This window comes from Nyctereutes procyonoides, unplaced genomic scaffold, assembly GCF_905146905.1.
Source record: "Nyctereutes procyonoides isolate TBG_1078 unplaced genomic scaffold, NYPRO_anot_genome, whole genome shotgun sequence".
Lineage (NCBI taxonomy): Eukaryota > Metazoa > Chordata > Mammalia > Carnivora > Canidae > Nyctereutes > Nyctereutes procyonoides.
Window position 1 is genome coordinate 40,107,058 of NW_026575043.1, and position 17,912 is coordinate 40,124,969.

The following is a 17,912-nucleotide window of genomic DNA, read 5'->3' on the forward strand; positions in this document are numbered from 1 at the left end:
CAGGCCCCATGCCGGGAGCCCGACGTGGGACTCTCTCCCAGGTCTCCAAGATAACGCCCTGGGCCAAAGGCAGTCACCAAACCGCTGAGCCACCCAGGGATCCCCAAGTTTATTTTTTTTAACAAAAGATTTAATTTATTCATGAGAGACACAGAGAGGCAGAGACATAGGCAGAGGGAGAAGCAGGCTCCATGTAGGAAGCCCCATGTGGGATTTGATCCCAGGACCCCAGGGTCATAACCTGGTGGAAGGCAGGTGCTAAACTGCTGAGCCACCCAGGCATCCCCAATTTTTAAGTTTCTAAGCCACTTCTAAGGAAAATGACTGGTTGAAAGCTTGAGTAAATGTTAGATTTAATTTATATTACCTTTACCAAATTATCCTAATTTTCTAACATTTCAACCTATTTCTTTAGCGTAGTAATCTACAGAATACTTGCTTCTTTAATTGATAATTTGAAGAATTTAAGATGATTATAGACTTAAATTTTTCAATTAAAAATATGTTTTATGCAGGTTTTTCCTTTAAAAAATTGTTTTTCTTTTCAGTAATAATAAGGATTGGAGTTTGGTCAGAAGAATTTGAGAGCTCTGTTTTCTAGGCAAACTGGAGATAAATTTCTACTTTTTGCTAAGACATATTTATTGGTGCTGCCTTTGGATTAGCAGCAGATAGTCACTGATCTCATGGGAAAAGTTCTTCCTAAAATTCCAAGAATTTTTTTTCAATAACTAGTAGTTTTATTTTTTTATTTTTTTTATTTTTTAAATTTTTATTTATTTATGATAGTCACACAGAGAGAGAGGCAGAGACATAGGCAGAGGGAGAAGCAGGCTCCAGGCACCGGGAGCCCGACATGGGATTCGATCCCGAGTCTCCAGGATTGCGCCCCGGGCCAAAGGCAGGCGCCAAACCTCTGCGCCACCCAGGGATCCCAGTAACTAGTAGTTTTAATTCAAAATTTGCAATTGTAAAAATTTGTAGGTTTACTTAAGGAGGGAAAACCAGGGTTCCTGGACAGTTCAATTTTGGATGCTTATTCTATAAGCAAATATTTTACAGGTTTGTTTTTTGTTTTACATGATTTAATAAGTGATCAGAGATCCTAGACACTGGTTAGTTAATTTTAGTATATTCTAAATTTTTAGACATTTTCACTTTGTCTATTGGCTGAAATGGTATGTGAAAAAATCAGTGGGAATAATTTATTTTTGAAAAATTGATGATGGTAATGTATTATTTAGGTAAATGATTTTATGTTTTGAATCATTTCAAGGTTTTTCTAGGTGGACACATTGTACGTTTATATCTAAAGAGGACTATTATGGGAAATAGCACAGATTAAAGAGAATGTAAATGGAGAAAGAATTTAAGGATACATTTTATGTATAAATATCATATTTGTTGAGTTCTGAAAAATATAATTATGTATTTACCTAACCCAACTTTGAGCATTGTCTTGGAAAAGAGATGACCTCCTTAAAGGGCTAATGGACACTAGGAAGAACACACCAAGCTGTTGTCCTTCTAAGAGGAATTGTACAAGAGGGTCTTGGATCCTTTAATGTGAAGGAAGTTGTTTTTAGCTAGAAGTGAAATGTCAGAGAATAGATTATTCTCTCTTCCCTTTCAAATGGAGTATTTTGCTTATAAAATGCCCAGAAACAAATGGGTTTTCTTCTTTCACCAATAGATAATATGCAAGCATTGGTAAAACAAAATGTTAGCAAATTGTCCATTGAGCATGCTTAGAGATATGCAGAAACTGACGGCTGGTTAAGACAGTGAAAAATAAAATACAGATATTTTTCTAGGCAGAACATGAGTAGTGAAAAAAAACTGCTTTTAAATCAGTAGTACACATAGGAATCTTACTGCTTCAGAGTGAGTTTCTTAACATAGAGCGAATAAACATGAGTAGATAGCAGGACTTGGTTAACATTTGAGGGGGTTTAGCAGGTTCTTAAAAGGCTCTAATTTTCGGGAAGTTTAAATTTGATTAGTGTATATTGATAGTGCAAATGACAATTTTAGGTTTTTTTTCCTAAAAACATTTTATAAGCTTGACTTATTAGGTATCAGTTCAATTCTGTGATTCTGCTGATTCTTCGTATTTATCATTTCAGAACTACTCATGAATTCTTATTTGGTGCTCTTGCTGAACTGGTTGATAATGCAAGGTATGTAGTCTTTTTTTTTTTTTTATTTAAGATTTTATTTATTTATTCATGAGAGACACACAGAGAGAGAGGCGGAGACATAAGCAGGCTCTATGCAGGGAGCCCAATCCTGGGAGTCCAGGATCACGCCCTGGGCCAAAGGCAGGTGCTAAACCGCTGGGCCACCCAGGGATCCCAAGGTATGTAGTCTTTAAGCTTACAGTCTCTGCCTGAAAACTTTTTGGGTTGTTGTGACCTTTGCTTTCTGAAGGTGTGGGAGGAAGACAATTTTGTAGCAGTTTTAATTCACTCCTAAGAACTCCTAAGAGGTCTCTTACCCCAAAAGTATTTTTAATAGCATGTTAGTTGGTACTTTCAGTTTACTTGATTAACTTTAATTCATTTATTGCCTTTCTAAAAATAGTGAACTTATGACCTCCAAAGTTATCTTCCATTGTGTATTAGAGCAAGATAATTGGGCGCTGGGATGGCTCAGTGGTTGAGCATCTGTCTTTGGCTCAGGTCGTGATCCCGGGGTCCTGGGATCAGGTTCTGCATCAGGCTCCCTGCTGGGGGGAGTTAAGATAGAAACTTTGGAATCAAGTTAATGTGATAGCTAAGATCTAATTTGAGTTATCAGAACAGTACACCATCTAAAGTCTTTAAAATTATGCCAGAGTTCTGTGTGTTTTTAAAACGTATATTGTCAGATGACTGATCAGAGTGTCTTCTATTGTTAGCAGCTGTGCTTGAAGAAATTCTTTAGCATTGTGTTACACTGAGTTCTTAGTGATGGAAGCCTATAACTGTTACTGTGCAATACTGGAAACAACTTTGGGTTGGCTCAAAGATAAATAGCAACAACCAAATCAAGATTCTGTTAATAATTATGAAAATGTTATCTCAGTTTTGTTTCTGAATGCAAACATAAAATTCAGACACATTGCTATTGACCCGGTGTTGATGACTGATGAAGGAAGAGGGTAAGAGATAAATAAGTACTTTTTTGTAGAAGTACTTTCTAAATAGATCCCCAGTTAATGAGCTTGCTATTTTTTTCTGTATTTATGCCTATACTATAATCCTGTACCATTATTACTTTTATTGTTATTCCATGGAATAACACAGAAGTGTGCTTATTAACAAGTTGTTTAACCAGAAAACTTCCATTTTTGTTTTAATGATGGTTGACACATAACTTTTGTATTCTATTTAAATTTTTAAAAAAGATTTTATTTATTTGAGAGAGAGCTAGAGTGAGAGAGCACAAGCAGAGATAGTTGCAGAGGGAGAGGGAGAATAAAGCTCCCCACTGAGCAGGGAGTCTGATGTGGGGCTCAATCCCGGGACCCTGAGATCATGACCTGAGTCAGAGGTGGACACTTAACCCACTGAGCCACCCAGGTGTCCCTGTATTCAATTTAAAAATGGTGTAGCCTAATGGAACTATGTTTGAATTTGTTAGCTTGTTAGCTTAGTGAGACCATGGTGTGCTTTGTCACTTGTTAACTTAGTGAGACCATGGTATGCTATGGCAGACTGCCTTTTTGTCTATCATGTGGTGAACTGGAGATTCCTGAAGTATGTGTTCCTGGTCATGCACACATTTTGCCCCTCTTTCTCATATTTGAAACTGTTTTTATGTTTTGGGGAATAGATACATGTAGAACTGTATGGATTTTTTTACATTTAAAACTGATGAAACACTCCGTGCCTCATTTTCCTTGCCTGCAGTTAGGAGAATTGGACTAGATTACTTTCAAGCTTTTATTGATGACTGAACTTGTATTTCAGCTGGTGGTTGGAGTCTAATATAGTGCGCCAACCTCCTTTCTAGGTTAGGGAGGATAAGATTACAAGCTTGTGAATTAGTCTGCTGACTATAGTGTATACTATGAGACGTGATTTTTCATAGGCTTTGTGGCAGATGGTTTTTTTTCTTTGTTCTCAGTATCTTACACAAAAGAAAAATGGAAAGGCTATTGGAACATTTTCTATGTTTGCTATCAAATTATGAGAGAAACACAGTTGTAATTTTTTAGTACGTAAGAGGGAATGTTCTCCCTTATTCTATAGATATTGTTACTGTGAAATCCATATTAAAATATCTAGGCCCTAGGGATCCCTGGGTGGCACAGCGGTTTGGCGCTTGCCTTTGGCCCAGGGTGCCATCCTGGAGACCCAGGATCGAATCCCACATCAGGCTCCCGGTGCATGGAGCCTGCTTCTCCCTCTGCCTATGTCTCTGCCTCTCTCTCTTTCTCTCTCTCTGTGACTATCATAAATAAATAAAAATTTTAAAAAAATAAAATAAGATGTCTAGGCCCTATGTGTCGTGTGGTTATTTTAAATAATTTAGAGCTTCACACAGAGGGAAATATATTTCACACATAAGGAAAATAGGGTTGTCAAGTGGGAGAGTACTTTAATGGATACAGAATTTCTGTATGACTTTCTAAAAATAAACTCAAAATAGTATGCATCATACTTAAAATACTATGCATTTTGATGTTTGATATTTTCAGTATTTATATGAATATTTATATTCATTTGGATCTTGATTTTTTTCCTTTTAATTTTGCAGAGATGCTGATGCAACCAGAATAGATATTTACGCTGGTAAGTCAGACATCAGTACTTTCTTCTAATGTTCAGTTCCTTTGAATGCATTTATTGCTATGTCTAAGAAGAAATGCCTAAGAGCCTGGGGAGAGATGGCATGATTACTCCAGGTCATAGGTAGAAGCAGGGCAGCCCTGGTCAGGCATGTAGTAGAAACCAAGAATATTGGTCTAAGGAAACTCACACATGGTGCCCAGATCTATAGATATATTTATTTTCTTAAAAGAGATTTTACTTACTTGAGAGAGAGAAAGAGTTAGCGACATAGTGAGAGAGGGAGGGAGAGGGAGAAGCAGACTCCTTGCTGAGTACGGAGCCAGATGTAGGGCTCCATCCCAGGACCCTGAGATCATGACCTGAGCCAAAAGCCCCCCTGACTTAGCTGACTGAGCCCACCCCCTCTCCGGGTGCCCCTATATCTATTTATATAGCCACTGAAAGTTTAATGGGATGGTAGAGTAGTGGGGCGGGAAGTGACCAAGTACTGGTGATTTTACTGGTTAGATTACTGATTGGTTGATTTTACTGGTCCCTGCAGCCAAAGAGAGAACTTGTTAGAGGCCATTTTCTCTCTAAAATCTCAGTGAGGACTTGGAGAGTTGCCTGTGTCAGTTGCATAAAATAGTTGGGTTAACTGGGTAGGCACTGGGGTTTTACTGAGGGAGATGTTCTCAGGCAGAGGTGTCAGGTGGGAAGGACAGCTGCTTTGCTTGGAATTGAAAGACTTTTTTTTTTTTTTTGAAAGACTTTTTTAAAAGATTTTGAGAGCAAGTGAGTGCATGAGCAGGGGGAGGGGCAGAGGGAGAGGGACAAGCAGACTTCCTGCCAAGCAGGGAGCCTGATCTGGGCATGATCCCAGGACCCCCAGATCATGACCCAAGGCGAAGTCAGATGCTCAGTTGACTGAATGACCAAGGCACCCTGGAATTTAAAAATATTAATGATGTCTACTGTTTTGCTTATTTAATTGGCTCTGCTATTTGGTAGTAAGTTTCTCTTTTTTTTCTGGAGTGGGTACAACAGTGGAAGAATTCTTAGTCATCATTTGCTTTTTTAAAATTTTAAATTATTATTTTTAGTTTGCTTTCTAGCTACCTGTTCAGTGTTTGTACCAGCATGTTTTTGGTAATTTGAATGCTAGAAATTTGGAAGCAAAATAGAGGAAGGTGGCTTTTAAATCCAGTTTGACTGCATATAATGTTTCTCTGACAAACTTTTCTGAAGTCTTGAGTAACACTCACTAACTTATGAGAAGACTTAAAGTGTTTTTGTGAGAATATGCAGTTATCAAATAACCCCTCCTTGTGGATTCATTTGATAAATGGGAAAAAGCACACAACTAAGAAATAATTTTCAGAACCTCCTATATGATAAATTTTTCATGTCTGAATTACTTTAGAGCAAGAAAATAATTCAGAACAGCTAAAAGTCGCTGTACTGCTTAAATTCTGAAAGCCGCCTGCTCAAAAGGCTATGCCAAAGTGGTGAAAATAAGACTTATTTTTAGAATAAAGGAACAAAGTAAATATCAGGTGTTAGGAATGCATCTCAGAGGCACAGCAGAAGAGTGTTAGAAAATGGTTACTTAAACCCTGAGGCCAAATGGAGGCACCATTCCCAAGTCACAGTGTGTATCTTACATCTTAAGTGTGCTTTAATGAGGAGCAATTAAAGCTACTTTTGAAAGAAATGTTGTTTTAATCGTTGCACAGATGGTAAAGCAGAGAATGGGCATCTACTCCAAGTGATATTGAAAGGACAAATCATCATAGCTGAGTCTATTTGAAAAAAGCATTTTAAACACATCATCTCTGTCTCCTCCTACCACCTTTGGTGGTGAATTTCATGAAGAAAATTTAATCCTTTACACGTAGATTGCAACAGAATGGATTTCAATTTAAATGAAAAAGGCCCACTGTGTATTTATTCTGTGCTCAGTGTTCTTACTCCTATTGTGCTTTGGGAAGAGTCCAGAGGGATGCGATGGAGCCTTTTTTAAGTTCTCATAAGAGAACTTAAGTCTTTAATTGGAGAGGCAGCACTGTGTAGATGATTAGAGAACAATAACTTGATCTTGAGGGAACTGTCAAGGCAGTTAAGGATTAAATGGTGTGATAGAAGTACTAAGCACTATCGCATTTTAGAGGAAGACTTGATTTACTCCAAATACCTCAAGATTGGGAGTCTTGGGTGAAATGTCCTTAACTTTACACTTTTCTACCTCAGAGTTTAATTAACACATTCAACAGGAGGAATAAAAGCAACCTCAATTTATGAGTGCAATAGTAGAATTAGTAATACCTGGTACCATAAAGTTCTTACTGTCAGTACACCGGGGAAAGTGTTTTCTTGTCTTCCATTCTGAGACTAGATTGATAATGAATGAGCTTGGAAATCCCCTTAAATATCAGATTGTTTGAATTCCCTAAAAAGTCATTTTTTAAAAGATCGTATTTAAACCTAAGAAGAGTGACAAAGGAACCAGACTCTTGAAGTACAGAGGTGTTCATTTACCCAAAGCATTCCTATTAGATGGGGCCAGACAATAATGTGCCTGTCAGAAGTAGATTCAGTATTTTTATTGACTCTCTTGACTTCCTTAAATAGGTAGTGCAACTACTCAAAGAAAGATCTCCTTTGTGATGCTAAACCATGGTTAGTAAGTGGGAAATTAGAGCACTGAAATAAATACTACCCAGATTTCAAAAGAATAATGAAGAACTTGGATGTCATTTTTTTTTTTAAGATTTTATTTATTTCTTCATGAGAGACACACAGAGAAGCAGAGAGAGAAGCAGGCTCCCTGCAAGGAACTCGACGCGGGACTTGATCCTGGGTCTCCAGAATTAGGCCCTGGGCTGAAGGTGGCGCTAAACCACTGAGCCACCTGGGCTGCCCTTGGATGTCATTTTATTATAACTTCTGCTAAGGACATTATTTTATCATCTCTTTTATTATCTCCATTTTACATTTCTTCTTCTTTTTCCTGTCTTTTCCCCGGTGGGAGTTGGATGATGGGAAGTCAGGCTAATTTGGATAAGCCAGACTTAGCCATATTGAGGGGAGCTTAGATATGCATCCTTCCAAACTCATTCTGATAATCTTACATAGCTGCTACCAGGATCTGAAGCACAACTGTAAAGAAGGCAGTTTGGCTTTTCTCTCCCTGTCTTGCTTCCAAAGATGTACGATGGGGATGGGAGTGGGACCATACAACTCGCAGCTGGTTAGTCTCCTATCTCTAGAACTCCCCCCTCCTTCATCAGAATCCTTTGCTTGGAGGCTTCAGATAACACTCAATTGATCAAAGCAAGTATCAGGTGTTAGGAATACATCTGTAATTGGTGAAATGTCTGGGAAGATAGTTTTGAGCAGGAAAGCCTTCTAGTTCTTGTTTCTCTAGCTCAGTGCTTCTCAAAGAGTGGTCCATTGATGGATAACATCAGCATCACGTGGGAGCTTGTTAAAAATGCAAATCCTTAGGTACCTCCTCAGACCCACACAGACTTTCCAGGGTGGAGCCCAGAATCTGGGTTCTTTAGCTGATTCTTATACACACTACATTTTGCTCTAGCTGTTACACTTACTCGTCTGATTGAACCCTTCTGCTTAACTGATTTGCTTCAGAGAGTAGCATCTATAGGACCATAAGCTCCATGAGGGCAGTGATCATATCTGCATTGTTTATCTTGTCTTCATCACAGAGCCAGGCACAGAGGAAGTGCTCAGTAAATAATCATTGAATAAATGAGTGATTGGTAGAATAAGCATAGTAACAGGGGATGATGCCGCATTGCTTATATACAAACTGACTGCTGTGCCAGCTGGTCTCTCTTGACCCTGAGGCAGTGTTGCATATGATCCTGTGGACTCGGGTACTATGAGCTGCTTACAGGCTTGTTGATCACTATGTGGCCAGGAGGATCCTTTATCGGTGGATCTCTTACCTTTGTAAACCATATGAAAAATCTTTAAATGAAGTCCTTGAACAAGAAAGGGATCTTAGACCCACTGTTAAGTAATGATTATGTGTTAAGACAGCCTGCAGATCCTGTTCTAAGAAACTCAAGGGCCTAAAAGTAACTTCCTATATGATGTTCAAGAAATGCCAGTGATCCTTGAGGACTTTTCAGATGCAGTTGACTTGAACCAATTTCTGGATCCCAAAGCAGAATCTACATGTATGTTTATGGCTGAAGTGTAAAACAGATGGCTCTTGGCTAGATTTCTTTTACCATGCTCTGTATCTGACCTAGTTTGAGTCTCCATGTGATATTTTGCTTCCTCCAGAAGGAAACTTTGAAGGCTTTTTGCACTTTTATTGCACTTGTTCCTGCTTACCAGATTTCCACACTGATAGAAGGCACTTCCAAAAGGAGAAATTTTCTTAGCTACCGATAGTATTTACAGGAAGGTCTTTGCTCTTGAACTTTCAAGAAGCACTTACTATTAATGTTTCAGCAAAGTCTGCTTCCTCAACACTTAATGATACTTGAAAATCTGTGGTTTATAGTACTTTTGAAATACATTTTAAATTACACTAGTCCATTTGTTAGAAGGTGGTGATGACTCACTTGAATCTTTAGCCCAAGGGGAGGACAAAGAGTATTTTAAACAGATTCTTCAGCTTAGATAGTTGTATAAAGTTGGTGAACTTCAGCTTGCAGGGGACAAAAAAGTACTCAGGAACTAGGCTCCAAAGCAGACTCAAACTTGTTTCTGTAGTGCCTTATATAGATCTTCCTTTTGGTAGAAGTCCTCTCCTGATTCCGCATCCTGTGCTGTTCCTCCTTTACCAACATGATCCTCATCATTGGTCATAGGCACCTTGGGAATTCCAGTATGGCCCTCTTCCCTATTTGAGCATCTCTTTCTTAAGTGTTTGTGACATGCTTAGACCCAGACTACTTTGAGTAACCACCTGCTGCTGCAGAAGACAGTCCTGAAAGAAGAGTTTGTTCCTCCACCCACTAAAATGGCAGCCAGTTTGTTTTGTTCCTTTCCTGTCGACCAGGAAGCCCTATCATGGCTGCACTATCAAAGGATTTAATCCTCTTGTCAAAAGACTGTTCCTCTTTCCAGTCAAGCAAGTCCAACTGGGAAGTGGGTAGCTCTCACTGCACCTTGTGCCATCTCATTCTTAGGTTGGGGGGCCATTTCAAGGACTGATCAAGCAGAGGAGGTAGCAGTGAATACAGATAGCTCAGAAACTCGAGTTAGCTTGGGGATAGTCATACACAGACTTACCAGTTCATCTGGATGGTAGCTGACACCCTTAGCCTGTAGTATGTCTGACATGATCACATTGTTTGAAGGCTACCCCAAACTTAACTCACAAAGGACTTGCCCTGTTGATTTGAGCAGTGTTGATAAGGACAGTGTAATACTTGGAGAATTTTAGTGGCATCGGGCCCACAGCAGAGGGCAGAGATGGGAATAATCCAGGTGGAGAGAGGCAGAAGGATGATTGAAGTTTGCCTGAAATACATGCATATTCAGAGGCTCCTGGGTGGCTCAGTTAAGTGTCTGCATTTGGCTCAGGTCATGACCCTCAGGGTCCTGGAATCAAGCCCCACGTCAGGCTTGTCAGCTTCACTACCGCCCCCCCCTCCTGAACACACTTGTGTGCACACTGTCAAATAACATTTTTAAAAAGAAAAAAGAAATACATGCATATTCAGCGGTCCTAGGTGTGGTTAGTCTAGTGGACCAAGTATTTCTTTGATAGTAAGGGCCCTGACATTTACCAGCTAGGGCTATTAGAAGGAAGAGCTAGGTTTGTCCTAATCTCTTTGGACCCAGATGTTAAATTGATCCACCTTCTTCTGACCTTACCCATGTTGCTACCCTCTGGTAGGTAACTTCGCGGTAATAGCAACTGCTTCTTTTACAGAAAGGCGAGAGGACCTTCGAGGAGGATTTATGCTCTGCTTTTTGGATGATGGAGCAGGAATGGATCCAAGTAAGTAATGTGATGATTACTGCTTTTGGGGGAGGATGTAACTCTTTTTCCTGAATACTCATTGTGTTGTTTTTCTGTTGCCTTACCGTTGTGACTAGAAGATCCACCTGGAGAGAGAGAGATGTCTGTTGCAACATCTCAGGCTTAATTCCACTAATGGATTTGCCAGGTCTTGTCCTAGTATAGTAGATAGTATATGAATGGCAACCCAAAGTCAGTCAGATTACCTGTTTCTTGACATGGTTGCACAACATCCTGGAGCTGGAACTACAGAGGCCTCCCTCAGCCTTTATACCATGTTCTGGTAACAAGAAAGTCATAGTGATAGGCGGTACTGACAGGCCGGTCAGAGGTTGCTTCCCTTTGCCTCATGGTCGTGAATTTCCTTGGAAAGTGATTTTAGTAGACACGCAGCCCTGCTTAGATTTAACAAGGCTCAGACCTTTGAGTTGTGAGGATCCTGGGGAAGAAATGCAAATACTTCACTTTCTTTTGTGCCTGCCACTTTAGGTGATGCTGCCAGTGTGATCCAGTTTGGGAAGTCAGCCAAGCGAACACCTGAGTCCACCCAGATTGGGCAGTATGGGAATGGATTAAAATCGTAAGTATACTAGAAGCCTATCATAGGACTCAATACAAAATCAAGCATGCTCTCCTGCTGCTGTACAATGGAAATTTTTCTATTCCTTATCCTTTAGTCAGTATAACTCTGAAACATAAGAAAAATCAGAAAGAAGTGGTAGTTTGGGGACTTAGTAACTGTTGTTTAGCCAAGTTTTCCTTACAGATTGGAAGTATGAACAGCCTAAACCATTTGGGGTGAGAGAAACAAGTTGTAGGTTTCTCTTGGCAATGTGCTCTGGAACCACATCTCTCCTCCTGATGAAAATTCTTACTTTTACCCCATGGTTTCAGGATGCAAGTGGTTGTTTTGCAGGGTTAGAAGTATCTGAGATGGTAGAGAAATTGCTTCATGGCACAGCAGTGTTCCCAGCAGTGTTCCCTGAGCACCTGTCACATGTCATGTTTTGAGCCTAGGCACTGGGGGATCCAGGGTGAGTAAGAGAGATCTGAACCCTCCCTCTCAGAGGACATGATCTCTCCTCCTGTGTCCTGCTAGACCCAGTAGCAGGGACTTACCTAATGTCTTCAGATCCCTTGGGTCTTTCTCAACCCTTGGTTCCCACTTGTTTGGTGTTTGGAATGTGTTGTTCTGATTTTGAGTGAAGCCCCAAGAGAAAGGTTTCTATTTCTGAAATGCTCACTTCCAGCTGTACATACCTTTGGATGGAATAAGATTTAGTGGAATTGGAGTTTGTACAAATGGAATTCTGAGTCCCGTTTCCAGTAAACGTGTTGTTTTGAGAGAGGGTGGTGCTTTGGTCAGTCAACAATCAGTTGTGTCTCATATGCAGCGTGCTTTGGATGTGTAGCAGTGAAAGAGTGTGCTTTCAAAGACATTAGGGACATGGTACCTGGACTTTTTAATTGGTCTTTCAGGGGAGAAACCAAATGGTAATAACAAGTACTTACCACGTGCCAGGCACTATGCTAAAAATTTTACTTGGATGATTTCATTTAATCCTTTTATTCTCATTTTCCAATGAGGAAATTGAGGTTTATGGGGATGAAGTGATTTGCCTAGAGCTATAAAAATATTTGCCCGAGTGTAGAGCTGAGATACGAACCAGGTCTTTCTACTGCAAAGCTGGAGCTGTTGTCCATCTCACTTCAGTCCTATTAAATTAAATTCCAAATCTCAGCCACTTAATTATTTCTCTGAGCCTCAACTTCCTCCTTTGTAAATTGGGAGTGTAATACATGCCAGGTAAGTTAAGGATTAAATGCTCCCATTATTGTGAGAGCCTTAGACAAGTTTCTGGATTGTTTTATTTCTCCTTTGATCTCACCATTCAGTTTCCTGGCCTGATTCACTAGATCTAGGGTAGGGCCTAGGAGTCTATGGATTCTGGTGATTCTGGGGCTAGTGCCCTAAATCCCCAATAACAGGTCTCTTAGAGTCAGTGTGAAAGATGAAGCCCCAATTTATCTGGATTGTAGGCCAGCCTCCTTCTACCTGGTCTTAGCAGTTCTGTGGCCTCAGGCAAGCTATTTCATGTCTCTGAATATCTGTTTTCTAATCTAGAAAATGGGGTCCTATTCTCTGACATTCTCTATTACAGAGCAAGTTTGAGGAGCAAACAAAATGTGACTCTGACCATGCTTAGAAGACCGGGAAGTTGAGTGTTGTCATTAGCGTATTTTAGTAGAATGAGTTTTGTAAAGAACTCATTGAGTTGGAGCCATCTAGTGTTGAAAGTGTATTTATTTTGAAACCAATTCAGAAGTTGAAAAGTTTCAGGAGGGAGTGATTTGTGGTGAGAATAGGGCTGAGAAGCAATGAAACCAGCAGAGAGGTGGCATTTTTGGGGTTGTTGCTCTTCAGCCTCCCAGGTCAGGATCAAAGAGGGAAGAAAGAAGCACAAAGTGAGAGTTTTTGCCAAATTCGGGCAAGAGCAAGCTTTGACAGAAAACAAGGTAATGTGCCTCATTTTGCTATCCATAAGCTTCAGAGAAGAAGGAGGAGGGCTGTGAAATCTGTCAGAAGGAGTGTTGCCAGCATCTTTGGAACTGGAGGAGGAGAAAGAGAACTTGGCAGCCCCCAGGGTGTCTCTGGATAGTGTCCTGGGCGTTTTCCTGAGCATTTGGGGAAATGGGACATGGCATTCATTTATGTGTTTGGCTTGCCAACCTGGTTTGTATTCGTACATAGAAGAGAGTAATGAGGCTTCCCACTGCCATCCCCTCCCTGGGGTATTATGAAGGCTAATGAGATAACAACCATAAAGCCCCAGAAGCTTCTCAGAAGAAAGGAGTTAAACAGCCCTATTGTTCAGTGGGTAATGAACTGTTAGAACTTCTGCCCTGTTCCATGTTGCCCAGAAAGGCCTGTTCTTGCCTGTTCCTCAGAAGATTTAATGTGGCCAAACAGGAAGGAAGCGGTTGATTCCATTCGGACTTTCGCCTTGTGGAACCCAGCCTCAAGGCACATTTCCCAGAAACCATTTGTGTAAAAGTAGGGACTGCCTATGGCATAATGAGCTTGAGGTGGCAAAACAGTTTTGAGAGAGAAGGTAATTGTAGTTACAGGACACGAGCCAATTATAGGCTTCTTAAAAACTGTGATTAAGAATTGTGTTGTGTATGGTTAGCCCTTATATTTGGCTGAGCCTTAGGGTCATACTGGTTTCTTTTTGAGGATTTATAAGAGTAGATTGTGGGCTACACCCTTGATGGTGCTGCCATTTGATGACTGAATGAGAAGGGAGTTTGTGTCAACAGTGGAAGGATCAGGTGGGAACTGGATGTGGTCAGTGTGGAAGATGATGTGTTGAGGGTATTGATTCCTGGAGGGAAATCTGGTGGTGGCTCAAAGAGTACAGCAGCCCTTGTGTGGCTGAGATGAACCTGATGCATGGGCAGCAGAATTACTTACCATTGTGGCAGTAGGTTGGGGGCGAGACTAACTTGGGGCTGATGATCTGTGGTGAATGTGTCCAAGAAGGGTGGTGAGGGAGCCCTGTAAGGTGGGTTAGTAGAGTCAGGGACAGCAAAAACTGATGGAAGAGTAGAGGAAATGAGGGCTGTGGACCTCATCATCTCAGGGTCCTGGGAAGGAGGGAGGCCTTGAGGAGAGCCTTCGAAAGGTAATTTCACTCATGTCCAGAGAGCGAATTTGTTTCTTTTTCAGATGAGTTTTTGAATCCCTGGGAGAATAACCCATTTCTGCTTTCCTTTCAGGGGCTCAATGCGCATTGGGAAGGATTTTATACTCTTCACCAAGAAGGAAGACACCATGACCTGCCTCTTCTTGTCTCGGACCTTTCATGAGGAGGAAGGCATTGATGAAGTAGGTTCTGTCCTTGTGGTCTGAGTCATCATCTCGCATTTCCTAGTCTGCCTAAGTTATTTGTGATGCTGGGCTCATTGGGGTTGCAGGATTGCAGCCATGGCCCCATTATGGGATTAGCTGGTTAGTCGAACTGATTGAGGGGTTAGGCAGACCTCTTAGTGTGAGAGGAGATAAAAATCTCAAAGCTTCAGAGAATAGGTGTCCTATTAGAATGAGGCCATTAAATGACAGGGACCAAGAGTTGGATTTGTATCTTCTTTAGACTTGCAGCCTGAATTCAGTCTGGCAGGGTGTTAATATGAAGAGTTGCTTTATCAGGTGGAGTGTTTTAACTTGACTGTGGGTAGAGATCACAGCCTGCCATAGTAATAAGAATTAATAATAGGAATAGACTGTTTTTTCCATACGCTGGTGATTTTGTGGAATGTGTTATGAAGGTATTTTCCTTTTGAAGAAATATGTTGATTTAATCATTTATATCAGAAGGTGGAGTCAGATACCTGTAGGGCCTGGACAGGTAGTGAAGCAGGTAAGTATATGGAAAACATCATGGTAAGCTCTTTGCTAAATGATAGATGACACTTAGCCCCAGCTCATCATTGATGTGCTAGAAAGAAGTCCTAATGAATCTAGAATATTTTGATTTTATAGCATTTCAGTAATTAACTATGTAAGCTAAACACATGCTCAATTGATTCTCTTTGCGGCGTGGTGGTTCAGACATCCACAAAGCTGATGTGGTGAAGTCTGTGCTTCTTCATTGTGGAGATCAGAGACAGCTTTAGTCTGCCCAGCCTCAGACTGGACTCTTTTCTTCCTTTCATGTGTGAGAAGTGGCCAGAACTTTAGAGAGGGGTCTGAGAGGGTCTGCAGACAGAAATCCACAGATGTCATGTAAATAGGTGAGAACTCAATCAGGGTTTCAAGCTGATTAATCTCTCTTGGTTAGCTGTGATTAAATTCGTGCTGGCCCTGTTTAGGTGTGAGCTTAAATCGTAGCATATTAGTTCATATTGGGAATGAAAAGCTGTCTTTTTTCCACCACCAAACACTGGCAAGCCAGTGTTTTTGTTTGCCTTTTTGGTGCACTGTATCAGTTCATCTATCATGCATGCAGTAAGAGAAGTGCTATAGCTGGAAAAAGCAGGCTCCTGGGATAAGGTGGGGCAAAAGAACTTTTGTCCAGGCTGCGGTTTTCAGTAATTTTCTGATGGACTGTGGATAGTGGGAGGAGGATGGTCAAGTTCATGGAAATGGTGTGTTCAGGGTCCTGAGGGCTCATATGTGCTGTGGGAAGGGACTTGGCAAAGGGGCTACCTGAAGAAAGGTGGTGGCCTCTTGGAGAGCAGGCAGGGCCAGGTCAGGCTTGATCTCAGGGCTTTGGTGAGTGCGGGATTTTACTAACAGCAACCTTCAAAGACGTGGCAGTATCAGATTCCCTTTTAAAAAGATCCAGTTTGGTGGGGGGCAGGGCGCACCTGGGTGGCTTGATTTCATCTCAGGTTGTGATCTCAGGGTCATAAGATCGAGCCTCATGTTGGACTCTACGCTGGGTGTAGAGCTTGCTTTAGATTCTGTCTCTCTTCTTCCCCTTTCTACCTGCTCGTATTTTCTCTCTCTTAAAAAGAATCAGTTTGGTTATTGTGTGGTAACTGGATTGAAAAGACAGGTGTTGGAGTAGACAAGTTAACATTCCCTAGCTGTGTGTAGCATGCCAGGACTGCAGCAGGAAGGTGAGAGAGCTAGGAAGAATTGTCATTTCTTTGACATGTGGGGCCTGTAAATCTGGTGTTTGATTAGTGGAGAGGGGGAAAGGGGAATGATGTAGGTTCTAGTGTGGCAGCTGGGGCATGGTGGACTGTTTGGAGCTAGTGAAGAATGGAAGAGAGGGGCATCCTACTCTTTGATGAAGAGTGTCAGTTTTCTCCTGGACTTGGAAAGTTAAGTCTGGGTCACGAGCTTTTGTGGGGAGGCCTGGGCTCTGGGATCCTTGGTAACAGATGAGCTTACCTAAAAGTGTGCAGAGTGAGAAGAGCACCTGAGATCTCAGGGATGTTCTCCCCTAGGGAGAGGAGGCGGCCACAGAAGAGATAGGAGTGGCCAGATGGGTAACAGGAAAACCAGGGGAGTGGTGACATTGAAACTAAAGAAGTGTCCTGATGGCCAGGATGGGTGCCAGTGGAAGTGTATGCTGTGTAAAGTAATGCTGTTGTCACCTGGGGCTGCTGTGAAGAATGGGAGTTGCAGAATAAGGTACACATTCACAGAACACAAATGGAACTCAGTTCCCCGGGTAAAAAAGCTAGGTTGAAATTTTTTCCTTACTTGGTGCTTGAAGGTCACTATTTTGGATTGTACTCTAGTGCAAACTCAGCCAAGATTTCAAAATAAGATCATTTTGACTGGGTAGGAATGTGTCCAAACCAGCTCCAGGGATGAATACCATTAGGCAGAAAGCTTCTTAGAAAAAACTAAAATGTTTCAGAACCCTTAACAGTTTATCACTCTGGCACTTGTTAAAATAGAGTCTTTTTTTTCCTCAGAGTGGGCAATTTGATTTGAACCTTTGGGGTGCCTGGACTGGTTAGCTTTACAGAGGGAATCAAGCAGTCAGCTATCCACAGGGCTTGTGGGCAGCTGTCTGGGAGAGGAGCACATCTAAGCCTCTGGGTGTGGCACTTGAGGGTGGGGTTTTAGAAGACAGAGTAGGATTTTTTCCCCCAGTTTTATTGAGGTGCAATTTTATCACTCTATCAATCAGGTAGGATATTTAAAAACATAAACATAGATTATTCCGTAATATGGAATAGTGTGTATTAAAACACAGGTACAGTTGAGAGAATAATTATAAAGTGAACACCCAGGTAGCTGCCATAGTGGAGTGATACTAGAAGCCCCCAGTGTGCCCCTCACTAGTAATATTCCTTACTGCACCTCTGAAGGAACTGCCTTCAGGTAATTTTTGTAATGATCATTTCCGTGTTTCTCTTTATAGGTTTGGTATCTGTGTTATATATGCATTCTTGAATAATAGTTTTATCTTGTCTGTTTTATGACATTTATATAGTGGGCACATAACATACAGTGGGTTTTTTTTTTTCCTGTTTTTTGCCATTTTCATGTACACTGGTTTTTTGTTTGTTTTTTAGTACAGGGTGTACAGAGGGAGAGGGAGGATCTCAAGCAGGCTTCATGCCCAGTGCAGAGTCCAACACGGAGCTTGATCTCACCACCTTGAGGTCATGACCTGAGCCAA

General features: G+C 41.1%; 1 protein-coding gene across 4 annotated transcripts in view; it reads left to right on the plus strand.

Annotated features, from left to right (window-relative positions):
• Nucleotides 1–17,912, plus strand: part of MORC2 (MORC family CW-type zinc finger 2) — a 43,641-nt gene that overhangs the window by 6,993 nt on the left and 18,736 nt on the right. For all 4 annotated transcript variants that reach the window (XM_055321827.1, XM_055321826.1, XM_055321829.1 and 1 more), the window contains exons 2-6: nucleotides 2,127–2,180; nucleotides 4,744–4,778; nucleotides 10,675–10,743; nucleotides 11,254–11,344; nucleotides 14,545–14,653. In XM_055321827.1, the coding sequence (XP_055177802.1) occupies nucleotides 2,127–2,180; nucleotides 4,744–4,778; nucleotides 10,675–10,743; nucleotides 11,254–11,344; nucleotides 14,545–14,653 (358 nt within the window). The remainder of the gene's footprint in view (nucleotides 1–2,126; nucleotides 2,181–4,743; nucleotides 4,779–10,674; nucleotides 10,744–11,253; nucleotides 11,345–14,544; nucleotides 14,654–17,912) is intronic.